This window comes from Chlorocebus sabaeus, chromosome 8, assembly GCF_047675955.1.
Source record: "Chlorocebus sabaeus isolate Y175 chromosome 8, mChlSab1.0.hap1, whole genome shotgun sequence".
Taxonomy (NCBI): Eukaryota; Metazoa; Chordata; class Mammalia; order Primates; family Cercopithecidae; genus Chlorocebus; species Chlorocebus sabaeus.
The window spans coordinates 24776625-24804467 of NC_132911.1; the positions used below are offsets into that span (position 1 = coordinate 24776625).

The 27843-nt window shown below is 44.2% G+C and overlaps 1 protein-coding gene across 2 annotated transcripts in view; it reads left to right on the forward strand.

Moving 5' to 3' along the window:
* The first annotated feature begins 4831 nt into the window (after nt 1-4831).
* DOCK5 (dedicator of cytokinesis 5) overlaps nt 4832-27843 on the forward strand; it is a 233048-nt gene continuing 210036 nt past the window's right edge. For both annotated transcript variants that reach the window (XM_007961955.3, XM_007961957.3), the window contains exon 1: nt 4832-5085. In XM_007961955.3, the coding sequence (XP_007960146.2) occupies nt 5043-5085 (43 nt within the window). In that variant the 5' untranslated portion in view covers nt 4832-5042. The remainder of the gene's footprint in view (nt 5086-27843) is intronic.

Sequence of the window (27843 nt, forward strand, 5' to 3'; positions counted from 1 at the left end):
ATTACAATGTATCACCTACTCCTGGCTTACTTAGAACCATCCTTAGGAGCCTGCAAAGCACTGCTTAGAACCAATTACATTATTTTTATTATTATCATTTTTTTGGTAGTTCCACTAGCCACTCACTCATATAGGATCAAAGAATAATCTTCCTTCATCTAGAGAGAGAGAGAGAAAAAAAGACACTTTAAACGAATCCACAGCATCTCACAGAGAAGCCATCAGATCAGCCTGATTTGATAAAAATAAACCTGGTAATCAACAGGGAAGGTGAGGCTCTTGCCAGTTCTCTTCACATCCTGAGAACGTTCTCTTCACGTCCATTTATTCTCTAAGGCATTGTAAGGGATAGTCACAATACTCTTGTCAAACTAACCCTCAAAGTCACTTACCGTCATTTCTTTCTCCATGGCTCCTTCAAGCAGAGCCTGAGTGTGCATGCATAAGTGTGTTTGTATTTGTGTGGGTTTTAGAGTTTGAAGATCTCTGGTTGTGGAATATGCTTAATGTTTCTTCTGAAAAGATAACAGAGGAAAAAGAAAAGGATATTTCTGGGCATCATGCTGTCGTTCCACCTACCTGTCTGGTTGACTGTCTAATTTTAAGCCTCATTCTAATAAAAGACTTTGAAAAGCTCTGCTTTTATGATTTAAAAGGACGTTCAAACTGGGATTTAGCCATCTGATATAGCAAAGTGAGTGGATTTCAGTTTTCAGAAGGAAATGATAAACATACTGAAAGCTGTAATTAAAATTTTCCATTTTCCTCCAACTCTCTTAAAGCAACTGTCAAATTTGAAATCTCTGGCTCCCAAATTCAAGGCTCTAGTTTTGGAAGAAGACTTCAATGCAAGAGTGGGATGAGGCAGTTGAAATCTCTTTGGTAGAAACCCAGTTCCACTGGATGCATTTGAAATATACCTGTGTTCAGAGAACAGAGGTCATCCAATTTCTCTAAGCACAGAGAATCCATGTAACTTTGAGAAGACCTGAGTCCACAACAGGCAGGTCATATAATTCAGTGCAGAGCGCTTTAGCTCCTAAGGGGCCACATGATGAAGTTGCTGAGGAAGGCATGAAGAAGTGGGTCCTAAAGAAATATTGAAAGGAAAACTTTGATACAGAGCAACTGGGACAGGAAAGGGTGAAGACAAGATAGATATCAATGGTGACCAAGACAATGGCAACTCTACTCCCCAATTGTTCAAGCCGCAAACCTTAGAGTCATTCTTTTTGTTTTGAATCAATATTTGTTTAGAGACAGGGTCTTGCTATGTTGTCCACGCTGAAATGCAGTGGCAATTCACAGGTGCCATCCCTTTATTGATCAGAAGGGGAGCTCAAGAAAGGATGCCACCTGGAGCCCAAGGCAATTCAAATGTGAAGTCCTGGCTACGGGATCTTTGTCAATAATACAGTCGTTGACAGAGAAAAGACAAGGATGCATCCAGTTGCTTTCTACACAGGGATGCTCTCTGGGCTGCAGGCTGGTTGGATAAGGGAGGTCTTGGGATGGATTTTCCCCCTGGATATGTGGGCCTGAATTTCTTCAGCTAAGGAGGAGTACCGAAGTTTTGGGATACAGGGCTTTCCAAATAATTGACCTGGACCAGTTCACCCCTCCTTAGGCAACCTGGTGGTCGCCTGCTCCCAGGATGTCCCTATATTGATGTGGAACTTAGTGCAGACACCTGATCGGCACAGCTCACTACAGCCTGGAACTCCTGGGCTCAAGCAATCCTCTTGCCTCAGCCTCCCGAGCAGCTGGGACTACAGGCACATGGGACCTAGCTGGCTTTAGCGTCATTCTTGACCCAGGTTGTATCTCACATGCAGGGACAAGAACCAAGGTGTGTGGGGCCTGAAGTGTGTATGATAGGGGTAGGGCTCTTAAAAAAAAAAAAAAAGAAAAATACAAGCTTATCTCTTTCTGGTGGAAAACTTCCCAAAAAGGATTGAAGCACACCAAGAACATCAGAAGCCTCACCGTAGAAAATCCCCCCGCCATTCATGTGGCCCTTCTATTGGTTCTTTTTCATGCTTTGATGCAATCATAGCTCACTGCTAGCCTTGACCTCCTGGGCTCAAGCAATCCTCCCACCTCAGTCTCCTAAGTAGATAGGGCCACAGGCACAGCCACCATGCCCAGGATATATATATATAGTAGAGGAAGGTCTCACTATGTTGTCCAGGCTGATTTTCAACTCCTGACCTTAAGCAATCCTCCCACCTCAGCCTCCCCAAATGCTGGGATTACAGGTGTGAGCCACCACATCTGGCCAGGTTCTATTTTCACATATATTAAGAACCCAACTTCTTTTTCACCTCCACCCCAAACCTCCTGGTCCCAACTACCTTCATGTCTTGCCTGAATGACTGAAATAGCCACCCACGTCCATCCATGTGGGCCTCTCTTGCCCCTTTACAATGGATTCATACCACAGCAAATAAGTGCAATATGTCCCAGGTTGGCTCAAAGCCCTCCAAATCTCTCTTGTAGCAGTAATACATAAAGTCCATATTCCTGCCAGGGTTCTGTTCTATCTGGCACCCCTCTGCCTCTTAGACCAAGTTTCCTCTCACCTCTTACTCAGCTCTCACTACCCAGGATCCGTGGCTGACTTGGGAACCTGCCAAACCAGCTTGGTGTTCTTTGCCTTTGCTGCTCCTCTTTTCCAGAACACTTTCCCCTGGAATCTTTGCTTCCCTCAGGTCTACACCTCAACCTCAGCTTAGCAGAGCTGCATTGCCAGAGCACTCCATACAAACAGCATCACCCTACATGCCCTATCCTCCTTGCTTTGGAATTTTCTCTAATGTTTACCCTCATTTGGTGTACATTTCTTTATTGTCTTACTCTCCTCGTCTAGACTAGAAGCTCTGTGAAGGGACACATTTTACCGTATTCACCGCTGCACCCTCATTCTTAGAGAGATGCCTGGCATTTAATTACACATTAATGTGTAGGCATTTAATATGTGTGTGAAGAAGGAAGAAGAAATTACCTAACCTGGGAAATTAGAATCATGATATACTAATGGAGGAAGATAAATTATTTTGGGGAAGATGGTGGAACTCTTTCTGGATGTCAAGTCTAAAGTGACAGAGGAATTTCTTAAATTATTGTTAAACATGGTGAATAAATACCTATTAGTTGATGGAGGAAAAAAAAAGCGAGCTCTAGTAGTTACCCACCGTGAATAGAACTTAAAAAAAAATTCAGACCTGGTTTTGCAAAAAACCACCAAAGTTAAAATGCACCAATTCTCCAATGAAACTTTACTATCTTGTTATCTCGTTTGCCTATCTATCTTTACTGTCTTTTTTTTTTCTTCTTCTTCTTTTCTTTCTTTCTTTTTTTTTAGACGGAGTTTTGCCCTGCTGCCCAGGCTGGAGTGCAGTGGCCCCATCTTGGCTCACTTGTAGTCTCTGCCTCCCGGGTTCTAGCGATTCTCCTGCCTCAGCCTCCGGGTAGCTGGGATTACAGGAGCACACCACCACGTCCGGCTAACTTTTGTATTTTAGTAGAGAAGGAGTTTCACCATGTTGGCCAGGCTGGTCTGGAACTCCTGACCTCAGGTGATCCGCTCGCCTCGGCCTCCCAAAGTGCTGAGATTACAGGCGTGAGCCACCGCGCCCGGTCAACTACCTGTCTTTACTACATGTTTGTCTTCCTCTCTTTTACGTTCCTAAAAAGCCTGAAAACCTTCACAGACGGCAAAGAGGATATAATTTCTCTCTAGAAGCGTCTTCTTCGACGGTGAACGTAATTAAGCTGGTCATTTACTCCGCTTGCAATGTTACTTCTCAGTACAAGGTAGCGAGAAACCCCTGGATCTTCATTCTCCAGGTCTCTCCAGGAAGAAATGAATTTCAAGAGGGAGCTCCAGAGAGGGCGCCACCTGGAGCCCAAGGCGGTTCAAACGCGCAGCCCCTTTGGGATCTTCGTCAAGAAAATGCAGTCGTTGACAGAGAAAAGACGGGGATGCGCCTTGTCCCCTTTCCGCGGGGATGCTCTCTGGGCTGCTGGCTGGTTGAGAAAGGGAGGTCTAGGGGTGGACTTTTCTCCTGTGCATGAAGGTCTAAGTTTCTTCAGCTTAGGGTTGGGGGGTCCCCGGAGTTTGGGGATACAGGACTTCCAAATTAGGGCTTTGTGAACAATTTCCCTGCAGAGAATCCCCTAGCAAACGATCTGATACTTCTGAGGAGCCCGCCTCCCTTGCACCAGCTCCCTGGTGATAAAAGTTCTGCTTTCCAGGCTTTAATTGGTGGCCCCAGGAGATCCAGTATGTCCCGAGTACGGCTTCCCGCGCTTGCGGCGAGGGTTCAAGCTCCAGCGGGTAAAGGCAGAAGTCAACTGCTCATTCATTCAACAAATATTTATTGCGCGCCCGCTTAGTGCCAGGCACCGGAGGTGCCCCGGGGTAAGAAGCCGCTCTCGCTGATCCCTTTCCGCTCCCCAAGCGTCCGACGCGCGCCGTGGGAGCGCAGCCCGCATCCCTCGCCCACCGGCCGCCCGGCCTGGGTGTGCCCGGCACCTCCAGCGCAATCCTCGGTCGGGAGCCCGACCGCAGGGACCCGGCCTCCGGGGTATCAGCTGGGTAGGGAGGGCAGGGGAAAGGCAAAGCGCCGCCAGCGCCAAAGTCCCGCCGGCCCAGGAAGCTGCTCCCGGGAAGCGCGCGAGGCGGAGCCGCAGTCGGCCCCCGCCCGGCAGAGCGCAGAAAGCGGCGCGGGCGGGAGAGGCTGGGCGCCCGCGGCTCGGAGGCGGCCCCGGCGGGCGGAGGGCGCGGCCGGCGGGAGGGGCCGGGGCGGTGCCGGGAGGGGCGCGCAAGGCTGCGCTGCCGCCCGGCCCAGCAGGTGACCGCGGGCGGCCCGGGCACGGGCGCGGGCGGCGCGGCGGGGAGGCGGCCAGCGGAGTCCAGCGAAGTTTGGCGGAACATGGCGGAAGCGCCCGGGGCACGCAGGAGCGCGGCGCGGCGGCGGCCGGAGCCGCAGGAGCTGTAGCAGCTTTAGTCGCCGCCGCCGCGGGGCGAGGTGGCCGCCATGGCCCGCTGGATCCCGACCAAGAGGCAGAAGTACGGGGTTGGTGAGTGCGCGCCCCACCTGGTCCCTGCCCGGCCCACGCGGCCAAGTTCGCGGACAGCAGCCCTGCCAGGTTTGCCCAGAGCCCGGCGGAGGACCCCGGCCGGGGACTTGGCCCGGCTGCGCAGCTCTGGGATTCGGGAGCGGTCGGAACCCTCACCAGGGAGCGCGGATGGGGAAGTCGCCCAGGGTTTGGGGACGCCGAGTGCTTCCAAGTGCAGTTGAGCTTCGGGACCGTAATCCCGCTCTCGCATCCCAAGCTCTGGCACTTCACCCCGGAGAAATGTCAATGCGAGGGGGCGCGCCTGCTGCTGTTTTGGGGCCGCGGCTGTGTGGCTCGCCCCCGTGCGCCCAGCGTGGGTTTCACCCGGGAGTAGGTGGCCCCCCGGGTCGGCACATGGACTGGTGCTCGTGGTCCCAGTGCTTTCTGGCCCCACTTTCGTAGGTTCTTCTCAGACGCCCCTTAAGTGAGGAGTTGAGGGTGGAGAGCCGCCCTGCCCCCTTTCCTCCAGACACTGGGATCTTGATGACAGTTGTGAACTGGATGGAAACTAGAGTCGTGGTGTGGAAGTGATGGAAGGGACAGGAAGTTGTGGCACGGGAAGGGGGTGGCTGGCCCCTGGGGCTGTTTGTGCTCACTCATCCCCTAACGAAGCCTGTCTGGAGAGGGTGTAAGGCTGCCTTCCGGATCCTGAGTTTTATCCTGGAGACGAGAAGAGGACATTTTATTAAGGAAACGGTGCCAGACCCCGTGCTGGGCACTTGGCATCACGAACAGCGGTGCTGGAGGGCCCCGGGTTGTGCGCAGGGGTTGCTGGTGGTGGTGCTTTGGATCCGAAACAATGAATGTGCGGGCGTTTTGACCCAGGTGGAAAGTCAGGCTCCTTTGGCTTTTTATCAAGGATTGAAGTTATTGAGGGCCTGTGGGAAGACTTCTGCCCTGAGCGGGGTGATTACAATGGCCGTTAGACCTGGGGTGATTCCCTACAATAAACACAGCTGAGTGTGTTGCGAATTTTATCACTTCCTCTCAGGTCCATTCATTTGGCCTGTTTGTAATTTAATCTTTGACTTCACTTCCTTACTGAAGTCCTGTTTTTCCTCACCTCACTGGTTAGTGAAGTGCAGTCTCAATTAAGAGCTACTCTACGTGCCTACGGGCTTTTCAACTCTGTGGCCAGGAGTCAGGGTTTTTTGTTGTTGTTTGTTTTGTTTTTTAACAGTCTCATGATTACTACATTATTCTTAGGTTGCGATCCTTTATATATTTATTATTCTTTGTTTTCCCTCAGTTCAAAAAGCATTCTTTTTTTTGCTGCTAAGTTGCTTTTAGAATCTTAGTCTCTCCCTTAGCTGCACCTCAGGAAAGGGCTCTTCTTTTTTTTTTTGGTTTGTTTGTTTTTGAGAAGGACTGACTGACGAGGGAGTCTCACTCTGTTGCCCAGGCTGGAGTGTAGTGGCGCAATCTCGGCTCACTGCAACCTCTGCCTCTGGGTTCCAGCAATTCTCCTGTTTCAGCCCCCGCCCCCCGCCCCGAGTAGGTGGGATTACAGGCTTGCATCACCACACCTGGCTAATTTTGTATTTTTAGTAGAAACCGGGTTTAGCTGTGTGGGCCAGGCTGATCTCAAACTCCTGACCTCAGGTAGTCCGCCTGCCTCAGCCTCCCAAAGTGTTGGGATTACAGGCGTGAGACTCCTCACCCGGCCCCTAGATGAAAGCATATTTAACAATGCCTAATAACTACGGCAATGTTATCAAATCTAATTTTAACAGGATTAAAAGCCCTTTTCAAAACTGTTGAGTTGAGGGTAAAGTAAACATGTTTCACCAATGTGGTTTTTATTGCCATAGTCCTAGGAGCAAGTATAATATGTTTTTAATTTTTCGTTTGCATGTTCTGGAGTCAGTTTACTGTGTCACTTACAGGTCAAGAAAAATATTTGGGCCAGGTGCGGTGGCTCACATCTATAATCCCAACAATTTGAATGGCAGAGGCAGGAGGATTGCTTGAGCCCAACAGTTCGAAACTAGCATAACAACATAGCAAACGGGTCTTTACAATAAATACGAAAAAAATGTAGCCGGGCATGGTCGCCTGAGTCTGTGGTTCTAGCTACTGAGGAGGCTGAGGTGGGAGGATCGCTTGAGCCTGGGAGGTTGAAGGTGCAGTAAGCCCCCATCACAGCACTGCATTCCAGCCTGGGTGATACTGTGAGACCTGATCTAAAAACAACAAAAACAAAACAAAACAAACAAAAAAAACTATCTGTGTGTGTGTATATATATATGTGTATGGAAATATGTGTGGAAATTGTGTGTGTGTGTGTAAAATATTTGGATTGCATTTCCACGGCCTTGGTGTTAGGAAAATTGCTCCAGGATATAATTCTGAACACTTATTTCACCAGACGTGGATTCTGGTTGGTCTGGGTTTGGCAAAAGGACCCACAGTTAGGATAAATTAACTGAAGAGAGTAGTCTCCATTGCTTATTCCTAAAACTCATCATTGTTTTTTGTCACCTCCTTGCTTACATTTCTGTCACCTCTCTGCTTGGAAGCCTCTCATGGTCAACAGGATAAAGTCTGAGCCTGACTTCCAAGGTTCCTACAATCTGGTTCAGCCTATCTTCAGCATTATCTCTCAAGGCTTCTTTCACTAGCTCTCCAGTGCAGACCAACTGCCCTTCCCACGGTTGTGCAACATACCCTGCAGAGTCCCTCCTTTGGGACTTTGCTCCCATTGTGCTTGTCCCTGCCACGAGTGCCCTCCCAACTCTGCCTCGGACAGCTCACCTTTCCTTGAGGGCTCAAATCCATTCCTACTTTCTCCTTCAAATTTTCTATTTGTCAGACTGTCCCAAACCTTCATGCTGCTTCTTTACAGTTCCTGGACTGTGCCATCCTTGGGTTCGGTAAATCAGACCCTTATGGTTTTGTATTCCTAGCACTCAACGGGTGTACCAGGTATTGGTACCTTCAGTCTGCTTGTCCTTGATGTTGGGGTGCTGTTCTAAAGCACAGTAACCTAGCTTCTCTGTGAATGTGTTTTTTTTCTCTTCTTTTTCTTCCCATTAGGCATAACATCTCATTCAGCCCAATATGAGTTTAATTTTGTTCGGTTAGATGGAGGAAGGGAGAGCCTCCACTCTGTCTTTATCTCTGCAAGTAAGAGAATGAGATATTCTGCTGAGAAAACAAGGAAGCATGGAGCAGACAGACTTACTTAAATATAGTTGGGAAAACTGGCTTTTGGGACTTTTCTAAGTGTCTACTGGACAGATTTGGTTTCTGGGTGAAGGAACCGTAGGATAGTCATGTTGAAGCATTTGGATGACTACTCCGTGCTAGCTATGACTTCGCCTGTTGTGCTGTAAGAGAAGCGTGCCTCTGCAGAGCTTCTCTGTGTGAGGATAGAGCTTTGGGCTCAGTTTGAATTGTGCCTGCTGAAGCTGGCAGTCGCTACTGTCATATTTTATCTTGGTGCCACTCTTGGCTGTTCCCGACATATCCTAGACGTTTCTACAGGGACTGAAATGCAGCCTGTCTGGGCTTTCTTAGTTCTTAAACAGCAGTGTTGGCTCAGGCTTTTAGCATTAAGTGGGTCTCAATGGTTTGTGTGTGTTATCAAGTGAGGTGACTGATCCATTTGATTCTTTAAACTGATGGTGCTCTAGTACCCCTGTGTGAAGTGCTCAGTGGCTAAGTGTTCTTCCCTGGAGATGTGGAAAATGTGCTTTTTTCTCATCTTGTTTCTTTCTTTGTTTCTGTTTTCTCTCTCTCTGTTTTTTTTTTTTTTTCTGTCTGAGCATATGAAGATATAAAACACTTTTAAGCAAACATTAGTGATAAATATCCAGAATAGTCTGATTATAAAAACATTTATTTTCAAGTTTGCTTCCACACAAGCTGTTTATGTAAAGAACAGCCCCCGATTAGGTTGACTATGGATTCTTTGCAAAGCTTTTTTTTTCTTTTCTTTTTTTTTTTTGAGACAGGGCCTCACTCCACAGCCCAGACTAGAGTACAGTATGATCATGGCTCACTGCAGCCTCCTACCTCAGCCTTCCAAGTTGCTGGAACTGCAGGTGTGCACCACCATGCCTGGCTTAAGTTTTTTGATTTTTTAAGTTTTAAAAAAATTATTTTAAAGATGGGGTCTCTCTCTATTGTCCAGGCTGGTCTAGAACTCCTGGCCTCATGTGATCCTCCAGCCTTTAGCCTCCCAAGTTGCTGGGATTGCAGGGGTGAGCCATGAGCCTGACTGATTTTTTTTCTTTTCTTCTGAGACGGGGTCTCGCTCTGTCACCCAGGCTGGAGGGCAGTGGCTCAATCTTGGCTCACTGCAGCCTCCACCTCCTGGGTTCGAGCAATTCTCCTGCCTCAGCCTCCTGAGTAGCTGGGATTACAGGCGCCCACCACCATGCCCGGCTAATTTTTGTATTTTTAGTAGAGACGGAGTTTCACCATGTTGGCCAGGCTGGTCTGGAACTCCTGACCTCATGTGATCCGCCCACCTCGGCCTCCCATAGTGCTGGGATTACGCGTATGAGCCACCACCATGCCTGGCCCAGAATCGTGCTTTTTGCTAATGTCCTCAGGTATGTGGTTTCCCACCTGATTCTTCTCCACTATGGATATCATATTCCATAGACTATAGCTGGGGTGGTAGAACCCGGAGCGACCTCAGGGAGTAAGCATCCTTTCCTTTCAAAGAGAGGAACTTGGCGCCTGAAGAGATTAAGTGAATTGCTTAACACCAAGGATTCTTGCGTTTTTGGTCACATGAATCCTTGGCAATCTGGTTAAGCCAGCAGACCCCTTTCTTAGAATGTTTTTAAATGCGTAAGGTACGATACAAAGTTCCAAGTCACTGCAGAAATAAAAATTAAGTAAAATACACAGGATTGAAAATGAAAACAGCTGTATTGAAATACAGCTATGAAGATGTTTTTCAAATTCGTGATATTGCAATATGTGTACTTCTTTATTAATGCATGAAGTACCAAGATCTAGTGACAGGTGTAATAACTACCATAATTTTGAATTAGTTATGAGCACATATGATTTTTCAAGATATCTGCAGTAACCATAATATGATATAAAAATCCCTGTGATTTTTATTGGTGACAGTATCATAGGCGCTACTAGTGCAATCGTGGTTTGTTGGTTACAGTCGTAAAGTAAGTGCTGAATGTCAGAAAATAGAGATGTAACTTTTTTTCTTATTCAAGTCTGTGTATCCTCTGGATTTGACAGATTAAGTATCCTTGGCTGAGGATCACATAGCTAATTAGTTACAGTACCATCTGAGCAACACAGTGATACTTGTTGACCACCTCTTTACACATAACACTGTGCTGGATATTATGTAATTATAATGACCTGAAGAAGGCCTGGCCTTAACTTGGTCGTGATTTAACAACATTGAGGCTAGGAACAAAAGGAAAAGAGAATTAGTATTCACTGAGAACTTCCCTTGTGAGGTACCATTCTGAACCCTTTATTTTAGTATGTTCCAGGGACATGTGGAGTCTTGGAGACACTTTCGGAATGTGCGTGTGTGTGTGTGGTGGGGGGAGTGGTCCATGAAATTAAAACTTTCTTTTTGCCATAATACTAAGACATTATCGGCCTGTTTACATTCTCATTCTCTTGTTAGTGTCTTATGGAGTTTTCCAGAGGCTTTGCAAAGTGCGATATGGCCACCGATGGAATGCAGAGGCAGATGAAGACCCCACTGCCTATAGTGAAGTCAGACATTAAAGAGACTTCCAAATATGCAAAACAAAGCCACACTTCTAAGTGTTTTTGTTTGAGAAAATAGTTCTGTTCATTGAAAATATGTATTTTTATAGACATGTATTGGATTTATCATAGTTATTTTAAATTAAGTACCAAATACTTTCTGAATGTTTCAATTTGAACTTCTGATATGGTAAGTCGTGATAGATGTCACCCACATAGAAGTTCTTTGGGGGTTCTCAGTAACTGTAAGCAAGTAAAGGGGTTCTGAGACAAACATTTGAGCTGCTTTACCTGATATTTCATTAAATCATGGTGGCAATGATATGAGATGCTATTGTCCCCTGTTTCTGAATAAAGGAAACGAGGTTCGCAGAAGATGAGTTTCTCATCCATGGCCATATAGTCTCACTCCAAAAACAAAATCTTTATCCCATGTTGTATTTCCCAAGTTCCACTTGTTCATCGTCATCTTGGTTTTGCCATGTCCAGGTACCACTGTGTAGCAGCTTCAGGGCTATTGCCATACCCATTTCCATCTGTATTCTTTTTTCTTTCTGTTTTAAGAGACAGGGTCTTGCTCTGTTGCCCAGGCTGGAGTGCAGTAGTGCAATCTCGGCTCACTGCTGCCTGGACCTCCTAAGCTCAAGTGATCCTCCCACCTCAGCCTCTGGAGTAGCTGGAACTACAGACGCACACTACCATGCCTGGCTAATTTTTGTTGTTGTTGTTTTTGTAGACATGGGGTCTCACTATGTTGCCCAGGCTGGTCTTGGACTCCCGGGCTGAAGCAATCCTCCCACCTTGGCCTCCCAAAGTGTCACCCAGGCTGGAGTGCAGTGGCTCAATCTTGGCTCACTGCAGCCTCCACCTCCTGGGTTCAAGCAATTCTCCTGCCTCAGCCTCCTGAGTAGCTGGGATTACAGGCACCCACCACCATGCCTGGCTAATTTTTTTATTTTTAGTAGAGACGGAGTTTCACCATGTTGGCCAGGCTGGTCTGGAACTTCTGACCTCATGTGATCCGCCCACCTCGGCCTCCCATAGTGCTGGGATTACGGGTGTGAGCCACCATGCCTGATTACAGGCGTCAGCCACCACGCTCAGCCTATACTATTTGCTATGTTATATTTTCTTCATATTGTCTGCTTGTTTTCTTTTTTAATTTTAGCAGTTACTGAAAAAGAAAGCCTTGCATTTCTACCACTACTTGCTGTAGAAAAGAAACAATTGTAAAAATGAAAGCAACAAAAATAAGAGCGGTGTATTAGATTTGGCTAGATACTGCTGCTGTCAAGCCTAGAGCCTCAGACCTGCTTTTTTCTTCATTAAAAAAGGAGGAAGCTGATGCCCAGTGGAATCTTTCTCTTCGATATAGTGTCCATTCTCATTTTTCATGGTAATTATGTTCTGTTTAGTCACAGTGAACACTGAGTTAGTGAATACTGACCCATTGTTCCTAGGGGAGAGGCAGGGTTCCTGTGAGCCTCTGGTCACAAACTTTTCATCAGCCGATCAATACATAACCTTCTTTTATGTGTGTTCATGTTTAAAGGTATCTTATTTAACATATATAGTTGGTTCAGTAACATTGAGCTCATGGCAAAAAGCACTGTAACTCATACCTGAATGAAGAAACTTATCTAACGTGTATTGTTTTTTTAAGGCACATTATAGCTTTTTTTGCATTTAGCAACTTAGCACTATAGCACTATGCTTGGGATCATTTTAAATAGCAAAACCACCAGCAAAAAGCACAAACATGAGGCCAGTGTGGTGGTTCACACCTGCAATCCCAGCATTTTGGGAGGCTGAAATGAGAGGATCCCGTAAGCCCAGGCGTTTGAGACCAGCCTGGGCAACATTGTGCAACCCCGTCTCTACAAAAAAAAATACAAAACTTAGCTGGGCATGGTGGCATGTGGTTGTGGGCCCAGCTACTTGGGAGGCTAGGTGGGAGGATCATCTGAGCCTGGGGAGGTCAAGGCTGCAGTTTGCTGTGATCGTGCCACTGCAGTCCAGCCTGAGTGAGCTAGTAAGACCCTGCTCAAAAAACAAACAAACAAACAAAAAAACCCACACACACAAAAATAGGTAAAATGTGGCAGTAAATAGACCACAAAAAAGACACTTGTTTACAATATGGGAGCTGAAACAAGAATGCAGAGCGTCACCTTGCTCACTCTCAGGAACTTGTGTAGGAGTATTGGTTTTAAGGTTTCATATGCATTTTAGTGAGTAGGTGAATTCACAAATATGGAGTCTGTCAACAATGAGGATCTACTGTATTTCCACAAAACGATAATTGAAGCTGGGCGCGGTGGCTCATGCCTGTAATCCCAGCACTTTGGGAGGCTGAGGCGGGTGGATCACCTGAGGTCAGGAGTTCGAGACCAGCCTGGCCAACACGGCGAAACCCCATCTCTACTAAAAATGCAGAAGAAATTAGCCAGGTGTGGTGGTGCACACCTGTCATTGCAGCTACTAGGGAGGCTGAGGTAGGAGAATCACTTGAGTGCAGGAGGCGGAGGATGCAGTGAGCCAAGATCACACCCCTACACTCCAGCCTGGGTAACAGAGCAATTTCATCTCAAAAAAGTGAAAGATCATTGAAAATGGAATCACTTCCATTCCCTATGGGTGTTTTTGTTCACAGATGGGATGCAGTTGATTTTACTTCTGGAAACATTTTCTTCTCTAGACTTTCTCTAGACTTTTGATCCCATTTCTCCATGGTTTTCCTCCCATATACCCACCATCCCTCCTCCCTGCCTTCCTTCCGCTTTGCCAGAACTTTAAGTCTTGCCATAGCCTGGCTGGCTTTTCTATCTCCTTTATCTACCTGCTACCAAGTGATCTCATCCCCCGCCCTGGCTCACTCCCATTCATTTGCTGCAGGCTTCCACATTGATAGCCCCAGACCCCTTCCCTGTGCTTTGGAATCACATCCAGCTGTTCACTGGGCATCTCCCAGTGGCTTTAACAGGCAGTCCCTGCTTCCAGGACGGAAGTTTGGATCCTCTCTAACCTCAGAACTGCACTTTCCCCAGTTCTTTGCTATCTGTCCAGTGGCCAGGCAGAACACTAAGTCACCCCACATTCCATCTGTCATCAAGTTCAGCCCTTCCTCCAAAATACGTGCTCAGATTATCGCTCCTGATGTTTCCATTTCAGCGCAAGCCTGCATTAGCTTCTGCAGGGCTACTGCAATGGTATTTATTTATTTTTTTTCTTTTGGAGACAGAGTCTTGCTCTGTCACCCAGACTGGAGTGTAGTGGCACATTCTCGGCTCACTGCAACCTCCACCTCCTGGGTTCAAGTGATTCTCCTGCCTCAGCCTCCCGAGTAGCTGGGACTACATGTGCACATCACCACACCTGGCTAATTTTTGTATTTTTAGTAGACACGGCATTTCACCATGTTGACCAATCTGATCTTGAACTCTTGACCTGAAGTGATCCACCTGCCTTGGTCTCCCAAAGTACTGGGATTACATGCATGAGTCACCATGCCCAGCTGCAGTGGTCTTCTAACTGGACTCCTTGCCCTTTTTTTTTTTTTTTTTTTTTAAGATGGGCGTCTTGCTTTGTTGCCCAGGCTGGTCTTGAACTCCTGGTCTCAAGTGATTCTCCTGCCTTAGCCTCACAAGTGCTGGAATTACAGGCATGAACCACCAAGCCCAGCCAAGAGGAACTTTTTAAAGGCAAGAACCTGACGTTGCCACCTCTCTGCTTCCACTTTCCCATTGCAGTTGGGATGACACTGAAGTTCCTGGTCATGGCCTCCAGGCCCTGTGGGATCAGACCTGCCGCCTACCTCCTTACCTTCTGCATTCCAGCCACACCAGCTTTATTTCTGGTTTTTGAACTTGCCAAGCTCAATTTGACTCAGGACCTTGGCACTTGTTCCTCCCTCTTGTGGAATGTGTTTCCCTAGATCTTTAGATGTCCGGTTCTCTGGTCGTGTTCAGGTCTTCCTTCAAATAATCCCTGCTTAGAGAGAGCCTTCTCTGAGAAGAACCCTAGCTGCATGATCCCGCCTCCTTGCTGACACCTCAGAATGTCTAGCCCTTTTCCTTTATTTATTTGTTAGTGTTTACTGTCTGTCTCCCATACTAGAATGTAAAGTTATGAGGACACGAACTCTTTTTCATCGGTATGCCCCAGCCCTTGGAATAGCACCTGGCTCATAAAAGTCCTCAGTAAATACATGCTGTGTGAATAAAGGAATGCTGACCCCATCATCTATTTAAATTCATCTTGCTTACCAGCAGCAGGATTTTGCCTACACTTTGGAAAATACCACCTATGCGTGTTGCCCATGAGAGAAGAATCAAAGGCATAGAGAAAGGGACGTTCAAGTAATAGAGAAAATAGATTTAATAGACTGCATAAGCAAAAGATTATGTGAATCCTGTGGGGTGGGCGAGGACCTAGAATCATAAATGCTGCATTATTAGATGGAAGTGATGGGATTTGCTTTTTTATTTTTTGGTTATTATTTACGGAGGCTTTATGGAGGAAGGGGCATTGCAGACTTGGCTACCAGGAAAGAAAATGCTTGACCATGTGGTGCACAGGGTTTAGGAGGTTCTGAGTCATTGGTTTGGTGCTGTGTTGAGCACGTAAATTGGAAAGGAAAGAAAGTGCGGTCTCATGGAAGAAACAAGATATTGAGATTTATCTGTTATTTCCCATTTCCAATACAAGGAGTTGAGATTCCTTATAAAAAGAGCATGTGTACTGTACACTCAGTAATTAAAGAAAAGGTCTGAGAAATCACAAGTAATTTGGAGAAGAAGAAAAAGTAATTTAGAATACTGTTTGAAGCCATGGTTACTCAAACATTAGTCTGTCTGTCATATAGCCATCATGTTAGCTGAAAATATAAATTAATTTGTGTTTTTCTCTTCATCTAAATTTCAAGAGACACATCAGTGGAGCTTGAATGTAAGGAATCAAATCTCATTGTACTTAATTTTACCATAAATCAAAGTTTTCTAACTTCTAGCCTATTTCCAGCTGTATTCAATGCAATGACATTATAATTATAATTATAATGCAATGCATATAAAAGATTTTGGTACTTTCAAAAGAATTTAAAAAAAAGGAACGATCAGTTCTTTGGAATGAGTTGGAGTGGAATTGAACCACATAGTTTGTTCTTCACTAAATATTTTGGCTGGGCACAGTGACTCATACCTGTAATCCCAGCACTTTAGGAGACTGAGGCTGGAGGATTGCTTGAGCCCAGGAGTTTGAGACCAGCCTGGGCTACATAGCGAGACCCTGTCTATTATTTAAAAAAAAAAAAAAAAAAAAAATTAGTAGAAGGAAAAATCATTTTCCCCTTCCTCAAACAGGTAAAAACACCCAGAATATGCCTACTCTCCGAGGACATTAAAGGACATAATAAGCCCTTTGGGAGTCCTTTGACTGATTTATAGCTACACCAGCATACCTCAGGAATAATGGATTTTTTATTGTCAAGCTTTATAAAAGTGTTTTTTGAGAAATTATTTTGAGGCAGAGATGCGGATGAGCATGTTGATTGTATTTTTCCAAGTAATGTTTGGGCCGTGTCCTCTCAGAGCCTGGGCTCACTCAAACGATTGTGTGAATGCTGGCAGCCACTTCCCAAGCAAGAGACAGAAGTGGGCTTTGTCTTTCACAAAGCTCTGTGCCATTGCAAAGCCACTGTTGTTCGAACGGGTTCATGGTCATTATCCACCTTTTCCCAAATGTGCCATTTGCTCTCATATTTCCATAGCTGATTAAACCCTGTCACTGTCCACATCAGATGATAGTTGGGCCCCAAAGATGCCCTCTCTCTAATGATCATGAATGTCTTTGTCTTTTATTATTGTTCTTATTATTGTTTTGAGAAGGAGTCTCGCTCTGTTGCCAGGGTGGAGTACAATGGGATGATTTCGGCTCACTGCAACCTCCACCTCCTGAGTTCAAGAGATTCTCCTGCCTCAGCCTCCCAAGTAGCTGGGACTACATGCGTGTGCAACCATGCCCAGCTAATCTTTTTTTTTTCTTTTCCCTGAGACGGAGTCTCGATCTGTTGCCCAGGCTGGAGTGCAGTGGTGCAATCTTGGCTCACTGCAAGCTTGACCTCTCGGGTTCACTCCATTCTCCTGCCTCAGCCTCCTGAGTAGCTGGGACTACAGGCACCTGCCACCACACCCAGCTAATTTTTTGTGTTTTCAGTAGAGACGGGGTTTCACTGTGTTAGTCAGGATGGTCTCCATCTCCTGACCTCGTGATCTGCCCACCTCAGCCTCCCAAAGTGCTGGGATTACAGGCGTGAGCCACCGCGCTGTGTCTTTGTCTTTTAAAGTTGCTTGAGGGAAGGAAAACACAGTGGAGACGAATTCCCTCTTGAAAATAACTCTTTGCTGACTCAGCCGAGGTGCATTAAAATGCACCCTCCTGATGGGTTTGTTACCTGTGTACCTGCAACAAGTTGCATCGTATTTGCTTTGTACTTTGTGTGAGCCTGGAACAATGTGGCTCTCATGACCCAGTCTTCCCTGCCAGAGACCAGGTATAAGACTAAGTCACGGCCAGACACGGTGGCTCATACCTGTGATCCCAGCACTTTGGGAAGCTGAGGTGGGTGGATCACCTGAGATCAGGAGTTCGAGACCAGCCTGGCCAACATGATGAAACCCCTATCTTGACTAAAAATACAAAAATTAGCTGGACACGGTGGTGTGTGCCGATAATCCCAGCTATGCAGGAGGCTGAAGCACAAAAATCACTTGAACCCGGGAGGCAGAGGTTGCAGTGAGCTGAGATTGTGCCACTGCATTCCAGCCTGGACAACAGAGCGAGACTGCATCTCAAAAACAAACAAACAAACAAACAAACAAACAAAGTCATAGGTAAGACTCAGTTGTCAAAATCTAACAGTTTTGCCCTCTTGTATGTAGAATCAGAAGATATTAAGAGCCAGAGTTTGTAAGTATTACCTCTTGGCTAACACCCTCGTTTTATCAGAAGAAAAAAAGCCCAGAGACATCAGATGACTTATCTGAAAGTCACACCACTAGTAGCAAATTTTTGTTTCAACTTGCTGTCTTCTAGCTGCTCTCTTTCTCTTTATTTACAGCTCTGGAGAGAGGTTTGTTAATCAGATCTCCTTAAAGGTTTGAAGAGTAAATTCTCCCCTCTCCATCTGAAGGGGAAGATGCCTGTGTCTCCTGGGTTTTTTCCAGGTGGAGGTTTTGTTATAAGTAAGGTTCAGCTGTTAAATACCTTCCCCTTTTTAAGAGTTCTGGGAAGGAAGTATGTTTGGGGAGGTTTGAGCCTGCAAAGTGGAAGTGACACTGTGGGTTCCACGGTTTGACCACTGACTTCTCACTAAGGTTTCAGTCCTTAGCACTGTGGTATTGACATGATATCAGTTGCAAAATTAATAAGTAATGTGGCTTTGTCACTATATCACAGGCATATTTGAGAATGAACATCACTGTGTTTTGCAAAGTTTAAGGAGTGAAGAAAGGGTCATGTATTGCTAATAAAGGATTATTATATTAGTAACCTGGATGTGAGAGAACATTTCTACTTTTTCAGACCTGTATTTCAAATGAAATGTGATGCCATCTTCTGAAGACTTAGGAAAAGTTTGAGTAAGTACCTTCTCCCTCAGCTTCCATTTCTGCTGTATTCTCTTTTTTTTTTTTTTTTTTTTTTGAGACAGAGTCTTGCTTTGTTGCCCAGGCTGGAGTGCAGTGACGCCATCTCAGCTCACTGCAACCTCCACCTCCTGTGTTCAAGCAATTCTCCTGCCTCAGCCTCCGGGGTAGATGGGATTATAAGCATTTGCCACCACACCCGGCTAATTTTTGTGTTTTAGTAGAGACGGGGTTTCACCATGTTGGCCAAGCTGGTCTTGAGCTCCTGACCTCAGGTGATCCCCTGCCTTGGCCTCCCAAAGTGTTGGGATTACAGGCATGAGCCACCATGTCCACCAACTTCTGCTCTATTCTCTTTGCTGGGAGTGGACAGCTTTACCCTAGAGGAGGAGATGCAGCCTCTTCTCATGCAGAGACAACCACTGTCGTTCTCCATCAGGAACAAACTCCTGAAACGGGGCAGTGTCTGTCCACGTGAAACCAGAGGTGCTGGTGCTGGTGCTGAGCTTTGAGCTTCCTTCAGAACAGAAGTAAACAGCAAGTTGCCCTTGTTCTTTACCATAAGCAGAGAAGGCCTGTCTATCCATTTGTGACTACATGACTTGTTTTAGATTGTTAATGTACATTTTGCAGAATACTGAGGCACATTTTTGTGAACTGATATGGTTATATATACTTTCTATCAGTGGATACTGGAAGCATTGTTAAACATTTGATGTCTTTTATAAAATGACATTCTTTTAGAAAAGAATCCTAAGGGCCAAAAATGTTGGGAACTTTGGTGTAACTGAAATGGCAATGTGCTGTATCTTATAATACTTTAGAGTTCATTGTGACTTGAAAATTCCAATTAAAATTGGTATAATCTCTATCATGTATTGATTAAAAATGCACATACCCTTTGACTTAGCAACTCCATTTCTCTGAGTTTATGTTACAAATATACTCCACATGTGGGGAATAATACATGGACAGGGTTATTCATTACAGCATTATTGATACCAAAAACATGGAAACTCTCAAGTGTTGACTGATTGGGGATGGATTTAGTAATTTATAGCACACGCATACAATGGAAAACTATACAGCCATTAAAAAGAACCTGGCGCAGTGACAGACAAAGTTGACAAAGGTGGCAGTGGCATGTAGTGGTTGAAGGATGATCTTTTCAAAAAATGGTACTGAGTCGTTTGTTTATCTATACTGAACAAAATGTATCAGGACCCCTTCCTAATACCATATAAAAAAATTGATTCCAGCTCTATGAAAGATAAAACAGTGAAAACTCTTAGAAGAAAACATAAGAGCACATCTTCATGACCTTAGAATAGACCTTCTATAATTTAATACATTTAGCTTTCTGCCATTCAGTTAGTTACTTATGACCATCTCTTTGTTAATCAACAAAAACCAAATCCAAGATTTTACTTGAATAAAGAGCAAAATAAAACATGCCTGTGCTGGTCTTACCTCTTTATAATCCTAATTTTTAAAACTCGTATAATTACATCTTATTAATTGTAATCTTAATTTGTTGGTTGTTTAAGGATCTAAATGCCTACTTCTTCTTTTTTTTTTTTTTGAGATAGAGTCTTGCTTTGTTGCCTAGTCTGGAGTGCAGTGGCGCAATCTTGGCTCACTGCAGCCCCCGCTTCCCGGGTTCAAATGATTATCCTGCCTCAGCCTCCTGAGTAGCTGGGATTACAGGTGCATGCCACCATGCCCAGCTGTTTTTTTGAATTTTTAGTAGAGACAGGGATTCACCATTTTGGTCAGGCTGGTCTGGAACTCCTGACCTCTGGTGATCCGTCCACCTCGGCCTCCCAAGATGCTGGGATTACAGGCGTGAGCCACTGTGCCCGGCCTAAATGGCTATTTCATGGTGAATAAACCATTAGCCTCAGGCTTCGTCTACTCTCTCTGTTTGAAGACAATAAAGTATGATGTAATTGTATTATTTTGATAAGGTAATACTTAGTCCCATGACATACAAAACACTGGGTGTAGCATTACATAAAACAAAGTATTTCAATAATGAAAGAGAACATTTATATATAATTATTTCTATAGTCTAACAGTATCACTAATACATGCCTTTAAAAAAATACGTTTGAGTTACCGAAGAAGATTGAGATACAGATGTTGACTTGTTTAGGGCAACAGGTTAAGCTAACATTAGAACGCTGCTTACTACCTTTAGTCCTGCAGGCTGTGGAGCTGGGCAGTCAAGCCATGCTTGAAATCAGAATTGTCAAGGTAGATGCAAGAGCTATCGGCTGCAGAGTGAAGTTTTGGAGAGTAGTTGCTTGTGCCTGGGATTTTTGAAGTCCAAGTCTCCTAACTTTTATTACTCTTTACCTTGTGAAGTCATATAAGGCTCTAAGCCAAGTAAGAAGGAAGGAATAAGATTAGCACACTTCCTGGTCCAGTGGGCAGTACGTGATCGCTATCTGAAAGTTTGCTCAGTCGCAGCCTCCCTGACAGTACCCTTGCCTGGCAATCAGGTGCCTTTGTTTGCAGAGTGGGACTGATTACCAAGTAGTTAATATTGGCTGGCTCAGAGCCTGTCCTCAAAGTTCAGAATAGATTTGAGTATATTTTTTATTTTAGAGCCTTATGGCCAGACATGGCCTTATCTTGCAAGAATCTTCCTGAAAAAAAAAATGTGTGTGTGTGTGTATATATATGTGTATATATACACACACACACACACACACACACATACATATACATATTTTTTCTCTTTGAGACAGAATCTCACTCTGTCACCCAGGCTGGAGCGCAGTGGCACGATCTTGGCTCACTGCAACCTCCGCCTCCTGGGTTCAAGTGATTCTTCTGCCTCAGCCTCCCCAAGTAGCTGTGACTGCAGGCATGCACCCCCAAACCCCCAGCTAATTTTTGTATATTTAGAAGAGACAGGGTTTCGCCATGTTGGCCAGGCTGGTCTTGAACTCCTGTCCTCAAGCAATCCACCTGCCTCGGCCTCCGAAAGTGTTGGCATTACAGGTGTGAGCCGCTGTGCTCACCCCTGGAAAATATTTGAATTCCCAGGGATCTCTGGGTAATGGGACTGTTGCTTTCTTCTGATCCTGTGCTTTTAGGGTGGTACTCACTCGCTGGCTTAGAACAGCCTGGAATCCTAAGAGGAATGAATGAATGAATTCACACACAACAAACTAACGTGAATGTTTTAAGTCACGCCACCTTGCGTGTGAATCCCCACTCACTGTGGTTAACCCACCTCACTGCTCTGAGGAAGCCCATGTTCACTCAGCACCTTCTGTGTTCCAGGGGCTTGCTGGGCTGCATGGTGGTGAGGATCACACAGTAGTCCCCCTTATCCTCAGGGGATGCCTGAAACCGTGGATAGTACCTAAGCTTGTATATACGATGTTTCTTCTATACAAATATATCTATGATAAAGCTGAATTTCTAAATTAGGCACAGTAAGAGGTTATCAACAATAATAATAAAAAAGAACAATAAACATAATATGCCAGTATTACCATCCTTGCATTTTGGGGCTATGATTAAGTAAAATAAGGGTGACTTGAACACCAGCACTGCAGTATCATAGCAGTTTATTTTTGAGAATTTTTATTTAATATTTTTGGACCTTGGGTACCTGAAGCCACAGAAGGGGACACTAGGAGACTACTGTGTAAGATAAAGAGTCTATAGAAACACAGAAGCAGTAGGAAGGGATTCATAATGACTGCTTTCCTTTTCTATGGCTTGATAAGAGTGCCATAAAATACATCTCCAGTGTCATGAATTCATGGACATGTGACCCAGTAGCTCTTGACCAGCCATTTCTGGTCTTAACATCCAGATCATCATAGAATCTGAGGATAGGAATCCATTGAGGACAGAATCCTGAATGACTGTCTTATGTGCTTGAAAGCCTGACACAAAGAAGGCTGATGTCTTCTTGAATTAAAGAGTTGCTTGCATATAGAATATACTGGAGTCATTTTTCAGAAGATCCTTACATGGCTTGGCAGAGGGTGGCATCTAGTTTATCTTTGGCGGAATTAGAATTGCTGCTCAAGAATGTTTTCAAATTGTTTGATAGCTTCAGGGAGGTCCACTGGTAAGCTCACGAATTCAGAAATAGTTTGAGGCTACAGAAGAATTCTTTTCATGTTTGAACTGTGATTAAGCCAAGAGCCTTGGAGATTTTGAATCTGTCCATATTTTCTTTCCTGAATGAGAAATGGGTATCTTTGCTCAGTTCCGATTTTGGCAACATGACTTATTTCAAAAACAAATAGCTCACTCTGTGAAGCAAACCCTGTATCACTCTCCTCTGGGGGCATTTCGATTCTGATATAATGCGGTGGCGTGGGGATAGATTTTAGACCAGGAAAACAGAGAGCCTATCATTTGTTGCCCAAAAGACTCAGTTTTAAAGATCAGTTTGGAGTCTGTCAGGGAGGACATATGGACATACTGATTTTTTCTTTTATTTGCTTTTTTCCCCCTCTCTTTACTTTTGGTTTAATTTCTTTTAGGACGCAAGGTACAAAATTCCATGTCGTGGAGGCATTAGCTAACAGTTGTAAAACCTTAGGAAAAGTACAGCATCTCAGTGGTCCTGCCTTCCTAAAATTGCTCCTATCAAGACATACAGATGGAGGAAATAGAAATATCTAAAATGAAACATGTGTTCCTTCATCTTAGATGTCTTTATCTTCTTGCTTTTATCAACAGCCTTGAGTGACAGGGTTTTATACTTTTGGAAGATTAGAGGGTTTGTTTGTTTTTCTTGTAGAAATAGTTACTTATACCATGTTCATTTGTCTGCCTCAGTTCTGAGAATTCTTTGCCAATTTTCTTAATAGCATGTGTTTGGATGAATTATAGACTTTGTAGAAGTAACTTCAGGAGTTGTGGACTTCATAGTCAATACAACATAATGAGACCTTGTCTGTACTTTAATTAACTTTTTAATAAAAGAAATTTTAAAAAAATTTTAGGGTTTTAAAAAATTTAAAAATTTTTAAAAATTTAGGTTTTTGGGAGATAGTGCATGGAGTGAAACTAACATGGAGTGAAACTAACAGAGAAGTATTGATACCAGGATTAGGAAGTTGGGTTTGTATTTCAATCTCTGTTATAGGAGCGACCAAGTGGTTTGACTCTCTTTAGCTTAGTTTTTCCATCTGCAAAACAGAGATAATATTTTCTTCTATTACCTTCTAGATTCTCAGAGTGTGATGAATTTTCAGTTGTTGAAAATCTCTGCAAATGAAATAAGCAATGCCTGTTAGGCCATATTAGTGGACTAAAAGCTGCTAGGATCTAACGTTGACATGCCATTGAACTTTCTGCCTGAAGACTTACTCAGGAAACTTTGTCTCCAAAAGCTTTGATGCAAAGAACCCCATTACTTTATGTCCAAATTTTCTTTACGTACCAATGGTAATCCAGTAGTTTTCCTTCTAACTTCTTGGTGGCTTTCATATACTCTTCAGACTGGCTAAGTCATACGTAATAGGAAGAACTAGTTTTCTCCCCCTGAGGCTGAACTTGTGATCTTTTTCATCTGGTTTCCAGTTCTCAGATTTCCCCAAATCTCTCAGTCATCTTTCCCAAAGTATTTAAAGGAAGATTTGTTTTAACAGGGTGCTATGGACTGAATTATGTCCCTCACAAATTCCTGTGCTGAAGCCTCAGTCCCCAGTGTGATGGTATTTGGAGATGGGTCCTGAGAGATGATTAGGTTTAGATGATATCATGGCGGGGCCCTCCTGAGGGGATTAGTGCTTTTTTAAAAAAAAAAATTATTTTAAAAAATTTATTAAAAAGTTAAAGTACAGAGAGGGTCTTAGTATGTTGACCAAGTTGGTCTGGAACTCCTGGCCTCAAGCAATCCTCCTGCCTCAGCCTCCCAAAATGCTTGGATTACAGGTGTGAGCCACTGTGCCTGGTCTCTTCTCTAATAAGGAGAGCGCCCTCCCTCTCTCTCGCTTTCTCTTTCTCTTTTTCTCTCTATGCCATGTGAGGACACAATGAGAGGGTGGCCATCTACAAGCCAGGAAGAGAGCCCTCACCAAAAACTGACCATGATGGTAACTTGATCTTGGACTTCCAGCCCCCAGAGCTGTTAGCAAACACATTTCTGTTATTTATGCTACATGGTCTGTGGTATTTTGTTATGGCAGCCTGAGCTGACTAAGACACAGGGAGTTGAGTGTTATTTGAAATATGAGCCCACTGTTGCCAGATCAAAGTTTAATCTCTGTAATTTAATCCTTGATTTTCCCTCCTCTTTTACAGGGATTTGAATCTAGTGAAAGTAATTCACATGCACATCAGATCATGCCTTTAACAGCCTTCTGGCCTTGAAAATCCTGCTGTTGCTGATTCAGTTGTCAGGGCCCAAATCAGTTGGGGAACTCATGAGTATGCAGGTCTAGAATTGTAGGTGTGGGAAAGTGGGAGAGAGACATGGGTTACTGAAGGCTTGTGCAAATAAATGCTCTGTGTTCATCTTCACCTATTCACCAGGTACCTGAGTAGCAGGTATCCACTTAGTACTTGGAATACTCAGAGATAATGCCATTGCACACTTAATTGATACTTCTGCTAACACTTAAGAGAAGTGGACATAGATTCTGTTTTTGGGAAGTTTATAATGAATTAAAAGACCGCAGAGTATAAAACCATAAATAACTCCAGGGAAAGGAAGACTGAACAGGAAAAAAGTTGCAAAAGAGTTCAATTGGGGTTATGGGAGTTTAGAGAAGCAAAGATTATTCTAATTGAGGGTGCTGGGGAAGCTGGGGAAGCTGGGGAAGCTTCAGGGAAGAAGAACTTTACAGAGATGGACATCAGGTTTGGGAAGGCTGGGTACCTGGCACAGCGTGAGCCCTGGCCCTAAAGCAGGTATTTGTGGCAAGTGGATAATAAGGAAGTTGTCCATTCTGGCTGAAGCAAAGGGTGGGTGAAGTGGAAGAGAGGGAAATGATATAGATTGTGTCAGATTATGGGGAGACTTGTTTACCTTGATTTTTTTTCTTCCTCTTTAACCATTCATGCTGCAATAGTGTGCTGGTAAACTAGCTCTCTAGAGTGGGGGAAAAAAACTGAGTTTGTAGCATTTGCCAATATCTATGGTGTAAATACTCCCACAGTGGCCAATTTCAGACCAGCAGTGGATTAACAGATAGCTCACAGAATTCCTGAAAATGTAACAGTTGGCCCTCACAAACTAGTGCAAGTTTGCTCCAGTATTCTGTGAAAGACGTGGGCTAGTTCTTACATGACCAATAGTTACAGTGCCTGCCTGCCCACAGCCTGGATAGAAGACCCAGGGAAGGCCTAGGTAGCCTTGTTTTACACCATCTAAGATTCCTATGGCCATCAGTGATTGTCCATGGATGGACACACTACCTAGAAGCCATTCCATAGCCTGGATAATGGCGTACGGTTTGACTCAAAGAAATAAGTACTCAATCAGGTTCCTTCTCTTGGGAATTTGAATGAAGGAATACCAATATGTTTTGCCACAGGGGCAAAAGCTAAAAGGATGTCATTTGGGAGTTGAGTTGGTGGCAACCTGAAGTCATGTGGAAGCCAGTGTTGTGAATGGAAACCACAAGGAAACTGAAAAAGCTGATTAATAGAGAGGAACAGATGTGGAGAGACCCTATAGCCCTAGAGTGGCCCCTGTTCTTAGCAGCTTTCCAAGTCCAGGTCTAAAACATCCCTTTTCTGAGGCAACTTGAGTGAGTCTGTGTTCCTTGCAATACAGTGGCATCACTGAAAAAGTTTCTGTGGCAACTCAGGGTACTTTGCAGAGCTTTCTATGAATGCAGACATAGGATTCATGGTCCATCAATAAAGCAATGGTTCATGAAGTTTGATGAAAGAAGTTTAATAAAAGAAGCCATCACCATAGCATAGAAGTGCAAAGTGAGGCAGCAAGTGCTGATATGGAAGCTGTAGCAAGTTATCCAGAAGATCTAGTGAAGATATTGATGAGAGTGGGTACACTAACAACATATTTTAAGTGTAGATGAAATAGCCTTCTATTGTAAGAAGATACTGTCTAGTACTTTCATAGCTAGAGAGGAGAAGTCAATGACGGGCATCAAAGGATAGGCTGACCCCCTTGTTAGGGGCTAATGCAGCTGATGACTTCAAATTGAAACCGGTGCTCTTTCACCATTCTGAAAGTCTGAGAACCCTTAAGAATTATGATAAATCTACTCTGCCTGTGCTCTATAAATGGAACAGCAAAGTCTGGATGACAGTACATCTGTTCACAGCATGGTTTGCTAAATATTTTAAGCCTAATGTTGAGACCTACAGCTGAGGGAAAAAAAAGATTCCTTAATTCAAAATATTACTGCCCATTGAATGCACCCGGTCACCCAAGAGCTTAGATGCAGATGTACAAGGAGATTAATGTTTTCATGGCTGTGGCACCACATGAATACTGCAGCCCGTGCATCAAGGGATGATTTTGACTTTCAAGTCTTATCATTTAAAAGAGTACATTTCGTGAAATGGTGGCTGCCATAAATAGTGATTATGCTGATGGTTCTAGGTGTAGTACATTAAAAACCTTCTGGAAAGGATTCCACATTCTAGATGCCACTAAGAATATTGGTGTTTCATGGGAGGAGGTCAAAATATCAGTATTAGTAGGAGTATGGAAGAAATTGATTCCAATTCCCAGGGATGACTTTGAGGGGTTCAAAACTACGGTGGGGGATATCCCTGCGGATGTTGTGGAAATAGCAAGAGCACTAGAATTAGAAGTGGAGCCTGAAGATGTGACTGAGTTGCTGCAATCTCATGATAAAACTTGAGCAGATAAGAGTTGCTTCTTATGAATGAGCAAAGAAAGTGGTTTCTTGAGATGGACTCTATCTTGGTGAAGATGCTGTGAACATTGTTGAAGTGACAATCAAGGATTTAGAATAATCCATAAACTTAGTTGACAAAGCAGTGGCAAGGTTTGAGAGGACTGATTCCAAATTTGAAAGAAGTTATACTATGGGCGAAATGCCATCAAATAGCATCACATGCTATAGGGAAATATTTCGTGAAAGGAAGTAACAATTGATCTGGCAAACTTAATTGCTATCTTATTTTAAGAAATTGCCACAGCTGCCCCAACCTTCAGCAACTGCCACCCTGATCCATGAGCTGCTATCAACATCAAAGCAAGACCCTTCACCCACCAGAAGATTAAGAGTCCTTGAAGGCTCAGATGATTATATGCATTTTTTTAGCAATAAAATATTTTCAAATGAAGATCTGTACATTTTTTAGACATAATGCTCTTACACACTTAATTGACTGTAGTGTAAACATGATTTTTATAGGCACAGGGGAACCAAAAAATTTGTGT